The sequence below is a fragment of the Choloepus didactylus genome, chromosome 8 (assembly GCF_015220235.1).
Source record: "Choloepus didactylus isolate mChoDid1 chromosome 8, mChoDid1.pri, whole genome shotgun sequence".
Taxonomy (NCBI): Eukaryota; Metazoa; Chordata; class Mammalia; order Pilosa; family Megalonychidae; genus Choloepus; species Choloepus didactylus.
In genome coordinates, this window is record NC_051314.1 from 89,029,184 (window position 1) to 89,047,298 (window position 18,115).

General features: G+C 38.5%; 1 protein-coding gene across 3 annotated transcripts in view; it reads left to right on the plus strand.

The window, feature by feature from the left end:
- Positions 1 to 454: 454 nt before the first annotated feature.
- Positions 455 to 18,115, plus strand: part of RPAP3 (RNA polymerase II associated protein 3) — a 78,597-nt gene continuing 60,936 nt past the window's right edge. For 2 of the 3 annotated variants that reach the window (XM_037846059.1, XM_037846061.1), the window contains exons 1-5: positions 455 to 527; positions 3,058 to 3,241; positions 4,483 to 4,623; positions 8,595 to 8,717; positions 9,559 to 9,686. In XM_037846059.1, the coding sequence (XP_037701987.1) occupies positions 3,089 to 3,241; positions 4,483 to 4,623; positions 8,595 to 8,717; positions 9,559 to 9,686 (545 nt within the window). In that variant the 5' untranslated portion in view covers positions 455 to 527; positions 3,058 to 3,088. The remainder of the gene's footprint in view (positions 528 to 3,057; positions 3,242 to 4,482; positions 4,624 to 8,594; positions 8,718 to 9,558; positions 9,687 to 18,115) is intronic. The other variant, XM_037846060.1, reaches the window with a different exon arrangement.

Consider the following 18,115-nt stretch of genomic DNA (forward strand, 5'->3'; position numbering starts at 1 on the left):
AGGACTGGCTTGCCAAACAAAAGACTTAAAAGAAAAAGAAACCGCCAAATTACCAGAGTTACCAGTTTACAGTCGTCCGTTCACGGTAGAGAAACAGTAACTTTCTCACACGATGATAATACCCACAAAGGTCCCGACCTGTCCTTAGACACTGGCAATACAAATACCAGGGATAAAATTGTTTCTGGGGGGATTCCAGGGAAATAGTCAAGGCTTTATCATTTAGTGGCCCAGAAAAAAATCAGGATGATCCTGCAGTTTTTGGGGTGTCTCATGTGAATTTTAGCAGTATTTGAAGCAGGGGGAATTTTCTTCAAATTTTGCTTCTACACACCTGCCAACACACTGAAGCGACGCTGCCCTCACGGAAAACACCCCACACTGTAACTCACTCTCTGCGCACGCTCGAGCCCTCCAGGGGGCGGAGCGAGGGCGCGCAGAGAACTGTGGGAAAGTCTAGGCAGGCGGGGTCGGCGTGCGTCGCTTCGGGTCTGAGGAGGAGGTGCAGGTGGTAACGGCCTGGTGAGGTGAGCAGGCCTTTGCATTATCGTCGGCTGCAGCTGCAGAGGAGGCCTTAGGATAGCCTGGCGGCAGGAGGGGGCACAGCCGTGGGTTTTGGGTCAGGCGGAGAGGGCGAGGGCGGGCGGCGGAGGGGCGGCGCGGCGATGTCTAGGGTAGCGGCGTCCCGGGTCGCGAATTCCCGTCTGGAGCTCTCCCAGCGCGGCCCAGGCCTGAATGTTTTGTTTTGCGGAAGGCCGGGCCGCCTCGGGGGCACTGGGCGATTTGCGGTGGTTGGGACTACAGATTCCTTCTCTCGAGATGAGCACCTTGGGCCCCGCCCCCTTTCGGCGTGGTGTGCAGTGTTTGTCCGGGTACTGGTTTTGGAAGTGATACCCCCCGAGCACTGGAAGTTTCTGATTATCTTCCCCGACCCCAGCCCCATCGCAGGTTCCGTGGGAGTAGCAAAGGTGCTGGGTGAAATGGAAGAGGTTTTGACCCCCAACAGCACCTCAGTAGCTTCTTAACGCTTTTTTTTTCGTTCCGTATTTTTTGAGTCCCCAGGAAAAGCATTGTACTAGTTTTGTTTTTTAATAAGTTGTGATCAAGCGAGGGCATGATCGGAAGAAGCTTAAATTTGGTTTAGTTGTTGAGACTAGAGGTCAGAAGACCTATCTGCATCTGCAACCACCTCTTTCTTCTTCCTTAGTAAGGAAAAATGCTCGGTGAGATGTTTTTAACTGTCCCAAACTAATCCCTTTTCAAATCCTTTCTCTCTTTCTCCCTCCCACCCTATTCTCCCCCCCCCCCCCCCCACTTCCCTTAAGCTTTGAATCTTCTTCCTTCCTCTTGGGAACCTTGCTCCATCACTCATCCTCTTTCCTGTATCTTCTTTTACCTTTTCTCCCCTCTCCCCCATGCTCACGAATAAATCTTTTAAATTCTTAAAAGCAAATTTACTCTAATCCATATATAATCTCATTTACTTATTTCATTTTGTTCTCCAAACTTTTAGTTCCCAGTAAGACTCTCAGTTATGTCTACATGACTAGGGATAGTGCCCTTTCCTTTCCCCTCTGTGGCCCCTGTAGCATTTGACACGTTCTTGAACTAATTTTCTCTGATTTTCTGTGACAGTACACACCAGACTTTCGTCATAGCTCCCAAAGTGCATTTGTATTTTCCTATATTGGCATCTCTTCTGCTGTCTGTTCGCTAAACAGTAGTGTTCCCCAGAGTCGTCCCCACCCCCACCCCCAAGTAGTCACATACCTTGGTTGAACATGTCCAGATCCTTGACTCTTGCTGACACCTTTATGCTAGTGACACCCAAATTTATATCTCCAGCCCTATATAACAACTCCCTGCTATCACATAAGCATCCACGTCCAGCATATCCCAAACTGAAATAATCTTCCATTTGTCATCCAACCTGAAATCTCCTTTCCTTTTTAAATTGTACTTCCTGACTCAAAGTGGCATTACCAATCTTCCCAGGCTCTCAGATCAGAAATTTGGGTACTGTTTGAGTCCTTTGCTCCTCAGCTCCTCAATTCAGTCAGACATCCTAAGTTCTTTTTTACTTTGCTGTCTTAATATGTTTACATAGTTTTTAGAATAGTCAGATCTCATGGCCTGACTTTTCAAGATCCATCTGGTATCCATCATTCTCCCTCATGGTTTCTTACTCTGCTCGTCCACTCCTCCTTGTTAGTCACTTGGCTGGCCCCCTTTAAAACTCAGCTAAAGTTTCAACACCTCTGGGAGCTCCTTCCTTGAACCCACCACCCCATCTGATATAGGCCCATACTTTATGGTCAGTTCCATAGCATCTGTACATATTTCTAGCACATTAGTTTTCAACCATGGGTTATTCCCTCACCGCCTGGAATGTTTGGTAATGTCTGGGGACATTTTTGGTTGTCACAGTCAGTGGAGGTGATGGGGGATGCAGATAGTAATACCGGAAACTGGTGAGTAGAGGCCAGGTATATTGCTAATCATCCTGCAATGCGCAGGACAGCTCCCTGCAACAAAGATTTCTCCAACTCCAAATGTCAGTAGTGTCAAGATTGAGAAACTCTTCTTACCATAGTATATTTTTTAAGTACTGCAGTTATTTTCTTTTCTTTTCTACTAGACAAGGGACTTTGTCTTATTAGTTTTTGCATTTCTAACTCTTGGTACAGGGCCTATGACACAGTAGAAGCTCAATAACTGTTGAAAGAGGAGTAAAGGAGGTAATTGGGATATCCTTATAAACTCTAGAGATGTTCAGTCAATCTGCTACCACAGGCTACTTAACTAATTTCAGTCTTACTGCCTTTTCATATTGCGTTGCTAGGATGTCCAGACTTGTCTATTTTTCATTCATCTATTCAGCAAATGTTTATTGACTCATTTCTCTGTAGTAAAAATACTATTCTGATGTTTCCTTTCTTCAGCATCATGTTAGGCTCTTCTATCCGTGTAACTTAGCCATTTCTGAAATAGTGAAAAATCATTAACTAGCTAGATTTCAGAAAAATAGTCCAAATAATTCTATTTAATTCTTACTAGAGATTGGTTGTTCAAAATTCTGCAGACCATAATGACTTCAACAAATAAATCAGTTGAATTACAACTACAAGTGAAACAAAATGCAGAAGAACTACAAGACTTTATGAGGGATTTAGAAAACTGGGAAAAAGATATTAAACAAAAGGATATGGAACTAAGAAGACAGAATGGTGTTCCTGAAGAGGTAAATCAAGAATTTCTAATTAAGCATTTGGTGAAATTATGTATTTTAATATAAACAAAACCTTTTAAAATGTTTTGTGAAAATACTGAAATTTTAGTGATTAGCTTCACTGTCAACATTTTAAAAACTTCTGCTTTAAAAAAAAATCTTTGTAGTAATTGTATTAATAATATTAGAAGACATTTTAAGACTTAGCAAATAGTTACTGAAAGGAAGACCATGTGCTAGTTCTTAAAGGTAAAGAGTAACATCATAAAATATGTAGGTATGTGTTTCGGTTTGCTAAAGCTGCCTGAATGCAATACCAGGAATAGGTTGGCTTTTACAATGGGAATTTATTAGCTTACTAATTACAGTTCTTAGGCCATGAAAATGTCCCAATTAAGGCATGAACAGGACGATACCTTCTCTGAAGTCAGGCCACCGGCATCCAAGACACTTCCGTCACATGGGAAGGCACATGGCTAGCATCTGCTGGTCCTTTTCTCCTGGGTTTCATTGCTTCCAGCTTCTGGCTTCCTCTCTGAGCTCCTCTGGAGGCTTTTTTTCTTAGCTTCTCCCAGGCTTTTTCTCCATGAACGCTCTTGGTTTTATTTCTTTTAAAGACTCCAGTCAGAGGATTAAGACACCCCCCCCATCCCCCATATGGGGTGGATCATATCTCAACTGAAATAACCTAACCAAAAGGTCCCACCCACATCAGGTCCACAAGAATGGATTAAAAGAACATGGCTTTTTCTGGGATACATAACAGCTTCAAACCAGCCCAGTTTATATAGTTAACGATATGTTAACGTACAGTGTTGGCATAAAAATGCACATAGTACCAAAACTCAGCCAAATATTTTTCTTAAGACTGCATTTGGATAGGTTTTTTTTTACTATGCGTGTTGACCTGGAGAAATTCAGTTGCCTTTGTACTATTACTAATTCATTATACTAAGGCTGAAGTTCAAGTAGCTTGTGAAGTTTGAATTTAAGGTTTCAAATTAAATTTATAATTAGAATTTCTAGATAATACATTACTTGTGACTGAACATCAGATTCATCAAAGGATGAGTTAAATTTTTCAGGCATAAATTTTAATTATAAGATGGTAAATTGGTATTTTTAAATGCTTAAATTTAAAAATTGCATAGTTTTGAAAATATAATTCAGTGAGCATTTCAGGCATCACTAATTATACAAAAAAGTGACATAGCAGTGCTCAAAACTTTGTTTTTTTTTTTTCCCTGCCCAAGAATTTACCTCCAATTCGAAATAGGAATTTTAGGAAAAAGAAGAAAGGCAAAGCTAAAGAATCTTCTAAAAAAACCAAAGAGGAAAACACAAAAAACAGGATAAAATCTTACGATTATGAGGCATGGGCAAAACTTGATGTGGTAAGTTAATCCAGTCATGCACTTCTTAATATTTAAATAAAATTTTCTTGGTGTTATACAGTAGTCATGGATTAAATAAAAAATAATGTAGCATTCTTTCAGCCTATTTTTTTCTCTTATAAACTACTTCATGTAAATTAAAAATTTAATTACATAACTCTTCAAGTATGTGGATTTTTTTTCTTCTGCAGTCCTCTTCTGTAATTGATGGCTAACACAGTCAGGGTTCTTTTCTTCTTTTTTTTTTTCTTTCTTTTTCTTTTTTTTCTTTGCAAAAATAGTACAGTAGTATTCCTCATCCAGTTTCCTCCAGTGGTTACATCTTGCTTAACTGTAGTATAACATCAAAACCAAGAAACTGACTTTGGTAAATGTGTGTATAATTTTATGGCACTTTGTCCCCTGTGCAGATTTGGGTAATTACCACTGCAGTCAAACACAGAACTATTGCATCACCACAAAGATCTCCCTGTGCTGTTCCTTTATAGTTACGCTCACCCCTCTCCCCTCTACCATCCCTAAACAGCCAAGATTCTAAGATAGTAATATTCCCAAGAAAGAATGACTCTGCCCAAACCTTTTTTAGACTGAAGGACATGTATAATACTATTAAAAGAAACTGCTTTTTTGTCTAGTCTTAGGTCAAGGCCTGCCTTGATCCCAGGAAAGTGGGCTTCACTTTTCTAGATCAGGGATAGCAAGTGGGTGGTGCATGCCTCCCATCTCCCACACGTGACACACAATGTAACCTGCAAATTAATTTCTACCAATACTCTGACTCAGAACCCTCCACCCAGTACTCCAAGCAGCCACTGTCAAGAAGTCAACCTTTGAAAGGGAACCTGTTGACCAACCTTATTCTGTTTTTTCAATTCATTTTTATTGAGATATATTCACATACCATGCAGTCATAAAAACGTACATTCAGTTGTTCATAGTACCATTATAGGGTGTGTTCATCACCAAAATTAATTTTTGACATTTTCATTGCCACACACACACAAATAATAAGAATAAAAATTAAAGTGAAAAAGAGCAATTAAAATAAAAAAGAACACTGGGTTTTTGTTTTTGGTTTTTGGTTTTTTTTTTTTTGCCCCCATTTTTCTATTCATTCATCCATACACTAGACAAAGGGGAGTGTGGTCTATATGGCTTTCCCACTCACAATTTCACCGCTCATAAGCTACATTTTTATGCAATCGTCTTCAAGATTCCAGGGTTCTGGGTTGTAGTTTGATAGTTTCAGGTATTTACTACTAGCTATTCCCATTCATTAGAACCTAAACAAGGTTGTCTATATTGTGTGTAAGAGTGCCCACCACAGTGACCTCTTGGCTTCTTTTGGAATCTCTCAGCCTTTGGAACTTATTTCATTTCCTTTCACATCCCCATTTTGGTCAAGAAGATGTTCTCCATCCCACGATGCCAGGTCTAGATTTTTCCCTGGGAGTCCTATTCCACGTTGCCAGGGAAATTCACCCCCCTGGGTGTCAAATCCCTCTTAGTGGGGAGGGCAGTGATTTCACCTGCGAAGTTGGCTTAGCTAGAGAGAGGGCCACATCTGAGCAACAAAGATGGCCAACCTTACTCTGTACTGACCCACTTTAAGCATTCATTTATTTAGGTGTAGGGGTTGTGATAACCAAATTTGGAATAAACATTCCTTTTTATTATTTTTTACAGTGTTTATTATGTAGTACTTAGTTCACACAAAGAATATTTAGATACATGTATTGTAAAGCATAATAATAAAATGAATACATGAACTTACAGAGAATTTTTCCAATATTGAAGCTACCAGTGCATTCCTTCCCTAGCCCATCTTCTTTTTTCCCATCTATCTCTGGATACTATATTATGATTTTTATGTTTATTATTTTATTTGTATTTTTCTATATGACATTTTTATTACAGTATAACATACATACAATAAAGTCCATAAGTTTTAAGTGTACAACTTGATGAAGTTTTACTCGTGTATACACCTGTGAAACCACCATCCAGATCAAGATATAGAACATTTCCAGCATCCTGTTCAGTTGATACCCCCCAAAGGAAGCCACTTTCTGACCTCTAATACTGTAGATCAGTTTTGCCAGTTTGGGAATTTCATATAAATGGATCATACAGTATCTACTCTTTTGTGTTTGGCTTCTTTTGCTGACATTATGTTTATGAGACTGATCCATATTGTGAGTAGCAGTAGTTTGTTCTTTTTCATTGCTGACTGGAATTCCATTGTGTGAATATACAACAGTTTTTCTATCTGTTTTCCTGTTGACATACATTTGGATTGCTTTCAGTGTTTGGTTATTATGAATAAACCTGCTATAAACATGTTTTGTACATGTCCTTTGGTAGTTGCTGGGTCATAGTTTATACATATTTTTAGCTTTAGATGATACTGCCAAACAATTTTCCAAATTAGTTGTATTTTTCTTAATGAAATCAAAGGCAAAATGACTCGAGAACTGGCACTGTTATTTAAATAGTTGGCCATCTGCTTCAATATTGTCTCAGTGTAAGAAAAGTATAATACTATTGCTGTTGAAAATGCTACTTTGGGAGCATACAGTTTATTCCTTCTTCACAGCATACTAGTCTGCCTTCATTTTTGTAATTATTATATAGCCCATTCCTTTTTGTGAGTCGCTATCTTATAATGCTTTTTCCTCAAAGTCATCGCTCAGCTAATTTCATATATAGACACTTGATACTGTATTTACTCATTTAACAGGTATTTATTGAATTCCTGCTTTGTGTGGACACTCATCATGATTGTACTACATTGCTGGACATTGTCATTTTAGTGGATCTGTATAAGACACAGGTGTTTACTTAGTATTCCATTTTAGTTCAGATCAAAGCAACTGCTTTAGTGTCCTGCCGCCAATAGTTTCCTACACATTGCAGCACAGTAGGGTTGTACAGTTTTGGCCTCAGTGTTGGTAGGCTGGTGGTGTTCCTAGGATCCTCATGCTGAAACCCAGAGCTAAATTTCAGGTCATATTTTAATGTTCATTCAATGAAACTATAAACATGGATTTCGTTTTGTTATTTTTTGATTTATAAACAATTTACTTTTTGTTACATAAATAATTTAAAATAATATGGCATTTGTTACATGCAAAAAAGGGTTCTACTTATATAATCATTAAATATTTTAAGTGAACTTTAATGAACTTTTCAGTACTTACTGATTTAAAATATCTTACTAAAAATCATTCTTTTATCTTATGTGCTAAAATAATGACATGATTTTTAAAAATCCTGATGAGGTCCATGAGATTATTTATTACCATGAAAAGAATGTCTGAGTCAAAAGAGATTAGGAATTACTGGACTGCTTATTACATTTTTTTCTTTGGTGGAGTCAGCTATATTTTGGAATATATAGTGATTGAGAGCTCCCTGGAGGAGCCAGACTGCCTGGATTCAAATCCAGAATTGGCTGAGTGGCTGTGAGTGAGTTAACTGTTTTGGTTCCCTTAAATGAAAAACATGTAAATTCTTATACCTCCTTCATAGGTTGCTCTGTGGATCAGGAGTGAATAGTGTTCTATTAGCAGTTTTTGTTGTCTTAAAGAAGAAAGAATATTTTAGAAAAAACCCTTTCTCTGCTATTGGGTGTTAATTACATTAGTTTAGGGTTGTTTGTGAACTTCTCATGAGTAAAGCCGTAATATTTCATTGCTACTAGTTTGTGATTTAAGGGTGATTTGTAGAACCTATTGATAACTTATTGATAAGTTCAAAGCCATAGTCCTTAAGTATTTCAGTTTTGGCTTTCTAAACAAGAGTACCTTTTTCTCTGGATATAATCTTAACAATGAAAGGTTATTTGGATTTTTCTTTAATAGGCACTTAGGTCCTTAGGTTGTATGTAACAACTTACGCTCTTTCAGTATACTTTTTTTTTGAGTATGTCTTTTAAATTATGAATACTGTTCTCCAACTTTTGATTTCAGGACAGTATCCTTGATGAGCTTGATAAAGAAGACAGTACCCATGATTCTGTGTCTCAAGAATCAGAGTCAGAAGAAGATGGGATTCATGTCGATGCACAAAAGGCTCTTGCTCTAAAAGAAAAGGTACTTTTTAGCTTTAGGTTCTTTTAGGTAAGCAGGATATGTAGGAAAATGAGTGTGGTTCCTAAGAGTTCTTCAACATAATTTGCGGGGGGGGGGGTGGTTGAAACTTTGATTTGTTATTGGCTCCTTCCCTGTCGGTAGGCAGTAAAGCATAGTGGTTAGGAGTACATGTCTGAAACCAGACTACCCGAGTTCAAATCCTGTGACTTTGGGCAAGTTCTTCAGACTGCCTGTGCCTCAGTTTTCTCAGCTGTAAATGCGATGATTACTATTCTGTATAGTGCTAAACCTCAATGGATTGTTATGTTTATTTAATGAATTATATTATATGTAAACTGTTTGGACTGTACCTGGAGTTGTTCCAGGGTTTTTAGTAGTGGACTGAAGTAACTTGAAATCAGCAAATAATTCTTGGCATGAATATTATATTCCACCCTTTCCTATCACAGACCATCTTTGGTTACTATCTGGAATGTTCATCATCTCCCTGAGGGTTGCTTCATTATTATTATAACCAGCTATATTGATTTCCATAGAAGTGAAACTTTTCGGATTAAATTTCATCTTGATGCTTTCCTTTTTTACATTTCTTTAGGTTAATATTGTCAATAAAACATGTAATGCTAGTTATGTTATTTTTCTACAAGGGCTCTCGGGCTGTACCAATACAATGACTATATAGTGAATTTCAGCACTTTTGGAAAGACCATTTGCTTAATTCTCTTTTCCTGGTTCTTGATCTTGATCACACAGCTAATGAGCTGAAAAAGAGATGCATAATAGTGAAAGAAAATGGTTCTGGAATTCTGTGCCAGCATATTACTGACTCGTGCTTTTTCAGGGCAATAAATACTTCAAACAGGGAAAATATGATGAAGCAATTGAATGCTACACCAAAGGCATGGATGCTGATCCGTACAATCCTGTATTGCCAACAAACAGAGCATCAGCATACTTCAGATTGAAAAAGTAAGGAATTTCCATAATGTACGTGAATGTTTTATGTGTATATGAAGACTAATTTAAAAAAAAAGTCTTGGTTGATAAAGTGTGTGGGAAAGACTAAAATGTAATACTTTTTTTCCAACTGTAAGTTCTTATTGCTTATTCCCTTTTATCAAGTTGTTTTATTTTAGCCATTTAAAATTTTAAGCATTAGCATTTTCAAACCATGCTCCAGTAGTTCACTTTACTGAGGTGTTCCTCTTCTAAAAATTGAGTATGATTTTTTTTTTTACTTAATTCATGAAAGAAAAAAAGTGGACAAAAATTTTTAGAAATTAATTTCTTCCTATTATTTTGGGAAAAAAAAAAATTATATAGAGGTTGTTTCAGTTTGCTGAAGTTGCCAGAATGCAATACACCAGAAATGGATTGGCTTTTGCAATGGGGTTTTATTACTTCACATATTTACAGTTCTAAGGCCATGAAAATGTCCTTATTAAGGTATCAACAGGACGATACCTTCCTGCAAGGAAGGTACTTTCATTCCTGGAAGGAAGAAAGGCCAATGACATCCAGGGTTCCTCTGTCACATGGGAAGGCACGTGGCTGGCTCTGCTGATCCCTCTCTCCTGGTTTAGCTTCTGCTTTCAGTGGCTTCCTTCTCTCCTGGGTTTAGATTCTGGTTTCGGTGGCTTTCTCCAAAATGTCTCTGGGCTTCTGTCTTAGTGTTTCTCTTAGCTTCTGTGCCAGTTTGGATGTATTATTGCCCCCAAACACCATGTTCTTTAATGCAGTCTTGTGGGGGCAGATGTATTAGTGTTGATTAGGATGAAACCTATTGATTGTTTCCATGGCAGTATGACTCAGTCAGCTGTGGGTGAGGCCGTTGATTGGATTATTTCCATGGAGGTGTTGCCTCGCCCATTTAGGGTGGGTCTTAATTAAATCACTGGAGTCCTATAAAAGAGTTCATAGACAGAAGGAGCTCAGAGCAGCTGAGAGTGACGTTTTGGAAAGCACCTAAGAGAGACATTTTGGAGACAGCCGTTGAAAGCAGACTTTTGCTGACACTTTGGAGATGCTAGCCCAGAGTTTGTTCCGGAGAAGCTAAGAGAGGACAAAACACCCCAAGAGCAACATTTTGAAGAATGCACAGGAGCTGAGAGAGGAGCTGGAACACAACCCGGGATCAGCAGATGCCAGCCACACGCCTTCCTAGCTAACAGAGATTTTTCTGGACACCATTGGCCTTCCCTCAGTGAAGGTATACACATGTTGATGCCTTAATTTGGACATTTTCATGGCCTTCAGACTGTAAATGTGTAACCAAATAAACCCCCTTTATAAAAGCCAATCCATTTCTGGTATTTTGCATAACGGCAGCATTAGCAAACCACAACAGCTCCTCCCCCCCCCCAGAGCAAACTCTGTATTACATATCCTAGCTTCTCTCCAAAATGTCTCTCAGTTTCTCTGGACTCTCTCTCTCAGTGAGCTCTCTTAAAGGACTCCAGTAAAGGATTAAGACCCACCTTGAATGGGTGGGGTCACGTTTCCATGTAAACAACCTAATTAAAAGGTCCTGCCCACAATAGGTCTGCCCCCTCCAGATTGGATTAAAAGAACATGGCCTTAATGGGGTACATAATGGATTCAAATGAGCACACAGGTACCTCATTTTATTGCACTTTGCAGATACTGCATTTTTAATAAATTGAAAGTTTGTGGCAACCCTGCATCGAACAAGTTTACTGGCATCATTTTTCCAACAGCATGTGCTTGTTTCATATCTCTGTCACATTTTGGTAATTCTAGCAATATTTCATACTTTTTCATTATTATATCTGGTATGGTGAACTGTGATCAGTGATATTTGATGTTATTATTGTGATTGTTTTGGGGCACCACAGATTGCACCCATATAAGAATGTGAACTTAATTGATAAAAGTCATGTGTGTTCTGACTGTTCCACCAACAGGCTATTCCCAGTCTCTCTCCCTCTTTTTGGACCTATTTCCTGAGACTCAACAATATTGAATTTAGGCCAATTAATAACCCTACAATGGCCTCTGAATGTTCAAATGAAAGGAAGAGTTGTGTGTCTCTCACTTTCAATCAAAAGCTAGAAATAATTGAGCTTAGTGAGGAAGGCATGTCGACAGCTGAGATGGACTGAAAGCTAGGGCTCTTGTGCCAAACAGTTAACCAAGTTGTGAATGCAAAGGAAAAGTTCTTGAAGGAAATTAAAAGTGCTACTCCAGTGAACACATGAATGATAAGAAAGTAAAACAGCCTTATTACTGATATGGAAAGGTTTTAGTGGTTTGAATAGAAGATCAAGTCAACCACAACATTCCCTCAAACCAAAGCCAAATACAGAGCAAAGCTCTATCTCTCTTCAATTCTAAGGCTGAGAGAGGCGAGGAAGCTGCAGAAGAAAAGTTTGTGCTAGTAGAGGTTGATTCATAAGGTTTATGGAAAAAAACCATCTCTTTAACATAAAAGTGGAAGGTGAAGCAGCAAGTGCTGATATAGAAGCTGTAGCAAGTTATCCAGAAGATCTAGTTAAGATAATTGATGAAGGTGGCTACACGAAACAACAGATTTTCAGTGTACAGAATACAGCCTTCTATTGGAGGAAGGCGCCATCTAGGACTTTCATAGCTAGAAAGGAAGTGTCATTGTCTGGCTTTAAAGCTTCGAAAGGACAGGCTGACTCTCTTGTTAGGGGCTAATATAGCTGGCGACTTGAAGTTGAAGCCAATGCTCATTTACCATTCTGAAAATCATAGAGCCCTTAAGAATTATGCTAAATCTACTCTGCTCTATAAATGGAGCAAAAAAGCCTGGATGACAGCACATCTGTTTACAGCATGGTTTACTGAATATTTTAAGCCCAAAGAATTCCTTTCAAAATATTGCTGCTCACTGACAATGCACCTGGTCACCCAGGAGTTCTGATGGAGATGTTCAATAAGATTCATGTTGCTTTCATGCCTGCTAACACAGTATCCGTTCTGCAGCTCATGGATCGAGGAGCCATTTAGACTTTCAAGTCTTATTACTGAAGAAATACATTTTACAAGGCTGTACCTGCCATAGGTAGTGATTCCTCTGATGGATCTGGGCATAGTCAATTGTAAACCTTTTGGAAAGGATTCACCATTTTAGGTGACATTAAGAAAATTTGTGATTCATGGGAGGATGTCAAAACTAAACATGAATAGGAATTTGGAAGAAGTTGATTGTAACTCTCATGAATGGTTTTGAGGGGTTCAAGACTTCAGTGGAGGAGGTTAACTACAATGTGGTGGAAATAGCAAGAGAGCTAGAATTAAAAGTGGAGCCTGAAAATGTGACTAAATTGCTGCAATCTCATGATAAAACTTGAAAAGATGAGGCATTGCTTCTTATGGATGAGCAAAGAAAGTGGTTTTTTTGAGATGGAATTTGCTCCTGGTGAAGATGCTGTGAACATTGTTGAAATGGTAACAAAGGATTTAGAGTATTACATAATCTTGGATGATAAAGCAGTGGCAGGGTTTGAGAGGATTGACTCCAATTTTGAAACTGAGTAAAAAAATGCTAACAAACTGCATCACATGCCACAGGAGAAATCTTTCATGAAAGGAGGAGTCAATCGATGAAGCAAACTTCTTTTGTTGTCTTATTTTAAGAAATTGCCACAGTATCCCATCCTTCAGCAACCATCACCATGATCAGTCAGCAGCCATCAACGTCAAGGCAAGACACTCCATCGGCGAAAAGATTATGACTTGCCAAAGGCTCAGATGATGGTTAGCATTTTTTTAGCAATAAGGTGTTTTTAAATTAAGATTGGTACATTGTTTTGTTAGACATAATGTTTTTTAAAGACACTTTAATACACTGCAGTATAGTATAAACATAACTTTTATATGCACTGGCAAATCAAAAAATTTGTGTGATTTGCTTTATTGTGGTGGGTCTGGAACCAAACCCTTATCATTTCCACAGTATGCCCGCACATTTTGGAATCATCTTGCCAAATTCCTTGGGAAACCATACTAGGATTTTGATAAGAATAGGATTTATAAATCAGTTGGTAGAGAATTATATTATTATGTTCTGTGCCTTTTTTTTTTTAATTTAATAAATTTTATTTTGAAATAAATTCAATCTTATAGGAACAGTTGCAAAAACAGTACAAACCCCATACATAGAACTCCATCATACCCCAACCCTCCTCCCCCAATACCCCGATCCACCACCTTTAACATACTGTTACACCACCATTTCTTTCTTTCCCTCCCTCTCTCCCTCCCTCCCTCCCTGTCTATCATCCATCGTCTATTGCTGTCCTCTGACAGCAAGCTGCACATATCTTTGAATAAACAATATAATTCACATATACCTTTCCCATGGACAAGAACCTTCTTTTATGTAATCTCATTAAGCGCAGCTAAGAAGTTCAAGAAATTCAACATTGATATGAAGCTTACATTCTGTATTTCCTTTTTTTTTTTTTCTTGTGTCCCATCTGTGTCCCTTTGAGCCTCCTCTCCTCCATCCTCAGATTCCATCCAGGATCATCCTTGGCATTTAATTGTCATCTATTTAGACTGTCTTTTTTTTTTTTTTTTTCAATTGTGGAAACATATATATATAGCCTAAATCTTCCCATTCCACCCCCTTCCTAGCATTCCATTAGTGGGATTAATCACATTTAAAATGTTGCAATGCCATCACCTTCCCACCATCTGTTTCTAGAAGTTTCCCTTCACCCCAAACAGAAACCCTACTCTCATTTCTTAAATCCCCATTGCCCCTTCCCCCACTTCTCAGAACCCCTACTCTACTTTTCATCTCTATGGTCATATTCTCTGATACTTTCTTTGTATTTACTGTGGGGCTTAAATTTAACATCTTAAATCTATAACAATCTTGTTTTTCGATACCAACTTAACTTCAATATGACACATAAACTATGTTCCTACACTCCATCATTCCCCCACCTTTATGTAGTTCTTGTCTAAAATTACCTATTTTACACTGAGTCCAGAATCACTGATTTATCATTACAGTTTATGTATTTTAGCTCCTGTAGGAAGTAAGTAGTGGAGTTATAAATAAAAAATACAGTAGTATTGGTATTTATATTTACCATGTGATCTTTACTGGAAATCTTTATTTCTTCATGTAGTTTCAGTCAATTGTTTAGTGTCCCTTCCTTTCAGTCTGCTCAACTCCCTTTAGCATTTCTTTTAGGACTGATTACTGGTGATGAAGTCCCTCAGCTTTTGATTATTCGGGAATGTTTTTGTCTCCCCCTCATTTTTATCCACCAGGTGTTTGTGAATTCTCCAAGTCTCTGATGGTTATTGACTTCTATTTGTATACCATTGTGGTCAGAGAATGTGCTTTGAACAAATTCATTTTTTTTTTTTTTTAATTGAGGCTTGTTTTTATGTCCCAACATACGGTCCATTCTGGAGAAAGATCCGTGACCACTAGGGAAGAATGTGTGTCCCAGTGACCTGGGATGTAATATTCTATATCTGTCTGTTAAAATTCTCTATCTCTCTCTCTCCTTTCTTTGTTTCTCTGTTGGTAGGGGTTCCCTTTAGTATCTGAAGTAGGGCAGGTCTTTTATTGGGAAAATCTCTCAGCATTTGTTTGTTTGTGAAAAATTTAAGCTCTCCCTCAGATTTGAAGGAGAGTTTTGCTGGATAAAGTATTCTTGGTTGGAAATTTTTCTCTCTCAGAATTTTAAATATGTCATGCCACTGCCTTTTCACCTCCATGGTGGCTGCTGAGTAGTCACTACTTAGTCTTTTTTTTTTTTTTTTTTTAATCTTCATTTTATTGAGATATATTCACATACCACGCAGTCATACAAAACAAATCGTACTTTCGATTGTTTACAGTACCATTACATAGTGGTACATTCATCACCCAAATCAATCCCTGACACCTTCATTAGCACACACACAAAAATAACAAGAATAATAATTAGAGTGAAAAAGAGCAATTGAAGTGAAAAAGAACACTGGGTACCTTTGTCTGTTTGTTTCCTTCCCCTATTTTTCTACTCATCCATCCATAAACTAGACAAAGTGGAGTGTGGTCCTTATGGCTTTCCCAATCCCATTGTCACCCCTCATGAGCTACAATTTTATACAACTGTCTTCGAGATTCATGGGTTCTGGGTTGTAGTTTGATAGTTTCAGGTATCCACCACCAGCTACCCCAATTCTTTAGAACCTAAAAAGGGTTGTCTGAAGTGTGCATAAGAGTGCCCACCAGAGTGACCTCTCGGCTCCTTTTGGAATCTCTCTGCCACTGAAGCTTATTTCATTTCCTTTCACATCCCCCTTTTGGTCAAGAAGATGTTCTCCGTCCCACGATGCCAGGTCTACATTCCTCCCCCGGAGTCATATTCCACGTTGCCAGGGAGATTCACTCCCCCGGGTGTCTGATCCCACGTAGTGGGGAGGGCAGTGATTTCACCTTTCAAGTTGGCTTAGCTAGAGAGACAGGGCCACATCTGAGCAACAAAGAGGCATTCGGGAGGAGGCTCTTAGGCACAACCATAGGGAGGCCTAGCCTCTCCTTTGCAGCAGCCGTCTTCCCAAGGGTAAAACCTGTGGTAGAGGGCTCAACCCATCAAACCACCAGTCCCCTATGTCTGTGGTCATGTTAGCAACCATGGAGGTGGGGTAGGCGAATACCCCTGCATTCTCCACAGGCTCCTCAAGGGGGCACTACATCTTTTTTTTTTTTTTTTTAACTTTCCCTTCTTTTTTAAATCAACTGTATGAAAAAAAATTTAAAAAGAAAACAAACATACAATAAAAGAACATTTCAAAGAGACCATAACAAGGGAGTAAGAAAAAGACAACTAACCTAAGATAACTGCTTAACTTCCAACATGTTCCTACTTTACCCCAAGAAAGTTACCTAATATAGCAACATTTCTGTGAACTTGCTCCTAGTATATCCATCAGAAATTAACAGACCATAGTCATTCCTGGGCATCCCCAGAACGTTAAATAGCTTATCTGTTCTTCTTGGATTATTGTTCCCCCTTCCTTAATTGTTCTCTATTGCTAGTTCCCCTACATTCTACATTATAAACCATTTGTTTTACATTTTTCAAAGTTCACATTAGTGGTAGCATATAATATTTCTCTTTTTGTGCCTGGCTTATTTCGCTCAGCATTATGTCTTCAAGGTTCATCCATGTTGTCATATGTTTCACGAGATCGTTCCTTCTTACTGCTGCGTAGTATTCCATCGTGTGTATATACCACATTTTATTTATCCACTCATCTGTTGAAGGACATTTGGGTTGTTTCCATCTCTTGGCAATTGTGAATAATGCTGCTGTGAACATTGGCGTGCAGATATCTGTTCGTGTCACTGCTTTCCAATCTTCCGGGTATATACCGAGAAGTGCAATCGCTGGATCGAATGGTAACTCTATATCTAGTTTTCTAAGGAACTGCCAGACTGACTTCCAGAGTGGCTGAACCATTATACAGTCCCACCAACAATGAATAAGTGTTCCAGTTTCTCCACATCCCCTCCAGCATTTGTAGTTTCCTGTTTGTTTAATGGCAGCCATTCTAACCGGTGTTAGATGGTATCTCATTGTGGTCTTAATTTACATCTCTCTAATAGCTAGTGAAGCTGAACATTTTTTCATGTGTTTCTTGGCCATTTGTATTTCCTCTTCAGAGAACTGTCTTTTCATATCTTTTGCCCATTTTATAATTGGGCCGACTGTACTATTGTCATTGAGTTGTAGGATTTCTTTATATATGCAAGATATCAGTCTTTTGTCAGATACATGGTTTCCAAAAATTTTTTCCCATTGAGTTGGCTGCCTCTTTACCTTTTTGAGAAATTCCTTTGAGGTGCAGAAACTTCTAAGCTTGAGGAGTTCCCATTTATCTATTTTCTCTTTTGTTGCTTGTGCTTTGGGTGTAAAGTCTAGGAAGTGGCCGCCTAATACAAGGTCTTGAAGATGTTTTCCTACATTATCTTCTAGGAGTTTTATGGTACTTTCTTTTATATTGAGATCTTTGGTCCATTTTGAGTTAATTTTTGTGTAGGGGGTGAGGTAGGGGTCCTCTTTCATTCTTTTGGATATGGATATCCAACTCTCCCAGCCCCATTTGTTGAAAAGACGATTATGACTCAGTTCTGTGACTTTGGGGGCCTTATCAAAGATCAGTCGGCCATAGATCTGAGGGTCTATCTCTGAATTCTCAATTCGATTCCATTGATCTATATGTCTATCTTTGTGCCAGTACCATGCTGTTTTGGCAACTGTGGCTTTATAATAAGCTTCAAAGTCAGGGAGTGTAAGTCCTCCCACTTCGTTTTTCTTTTTTAGAGTGTCTTTAGCAATTCGAGGCATCTTCCCTTTCCAAATAAATTTGATAACTAGCTTTTCCAAGTCTGCAAA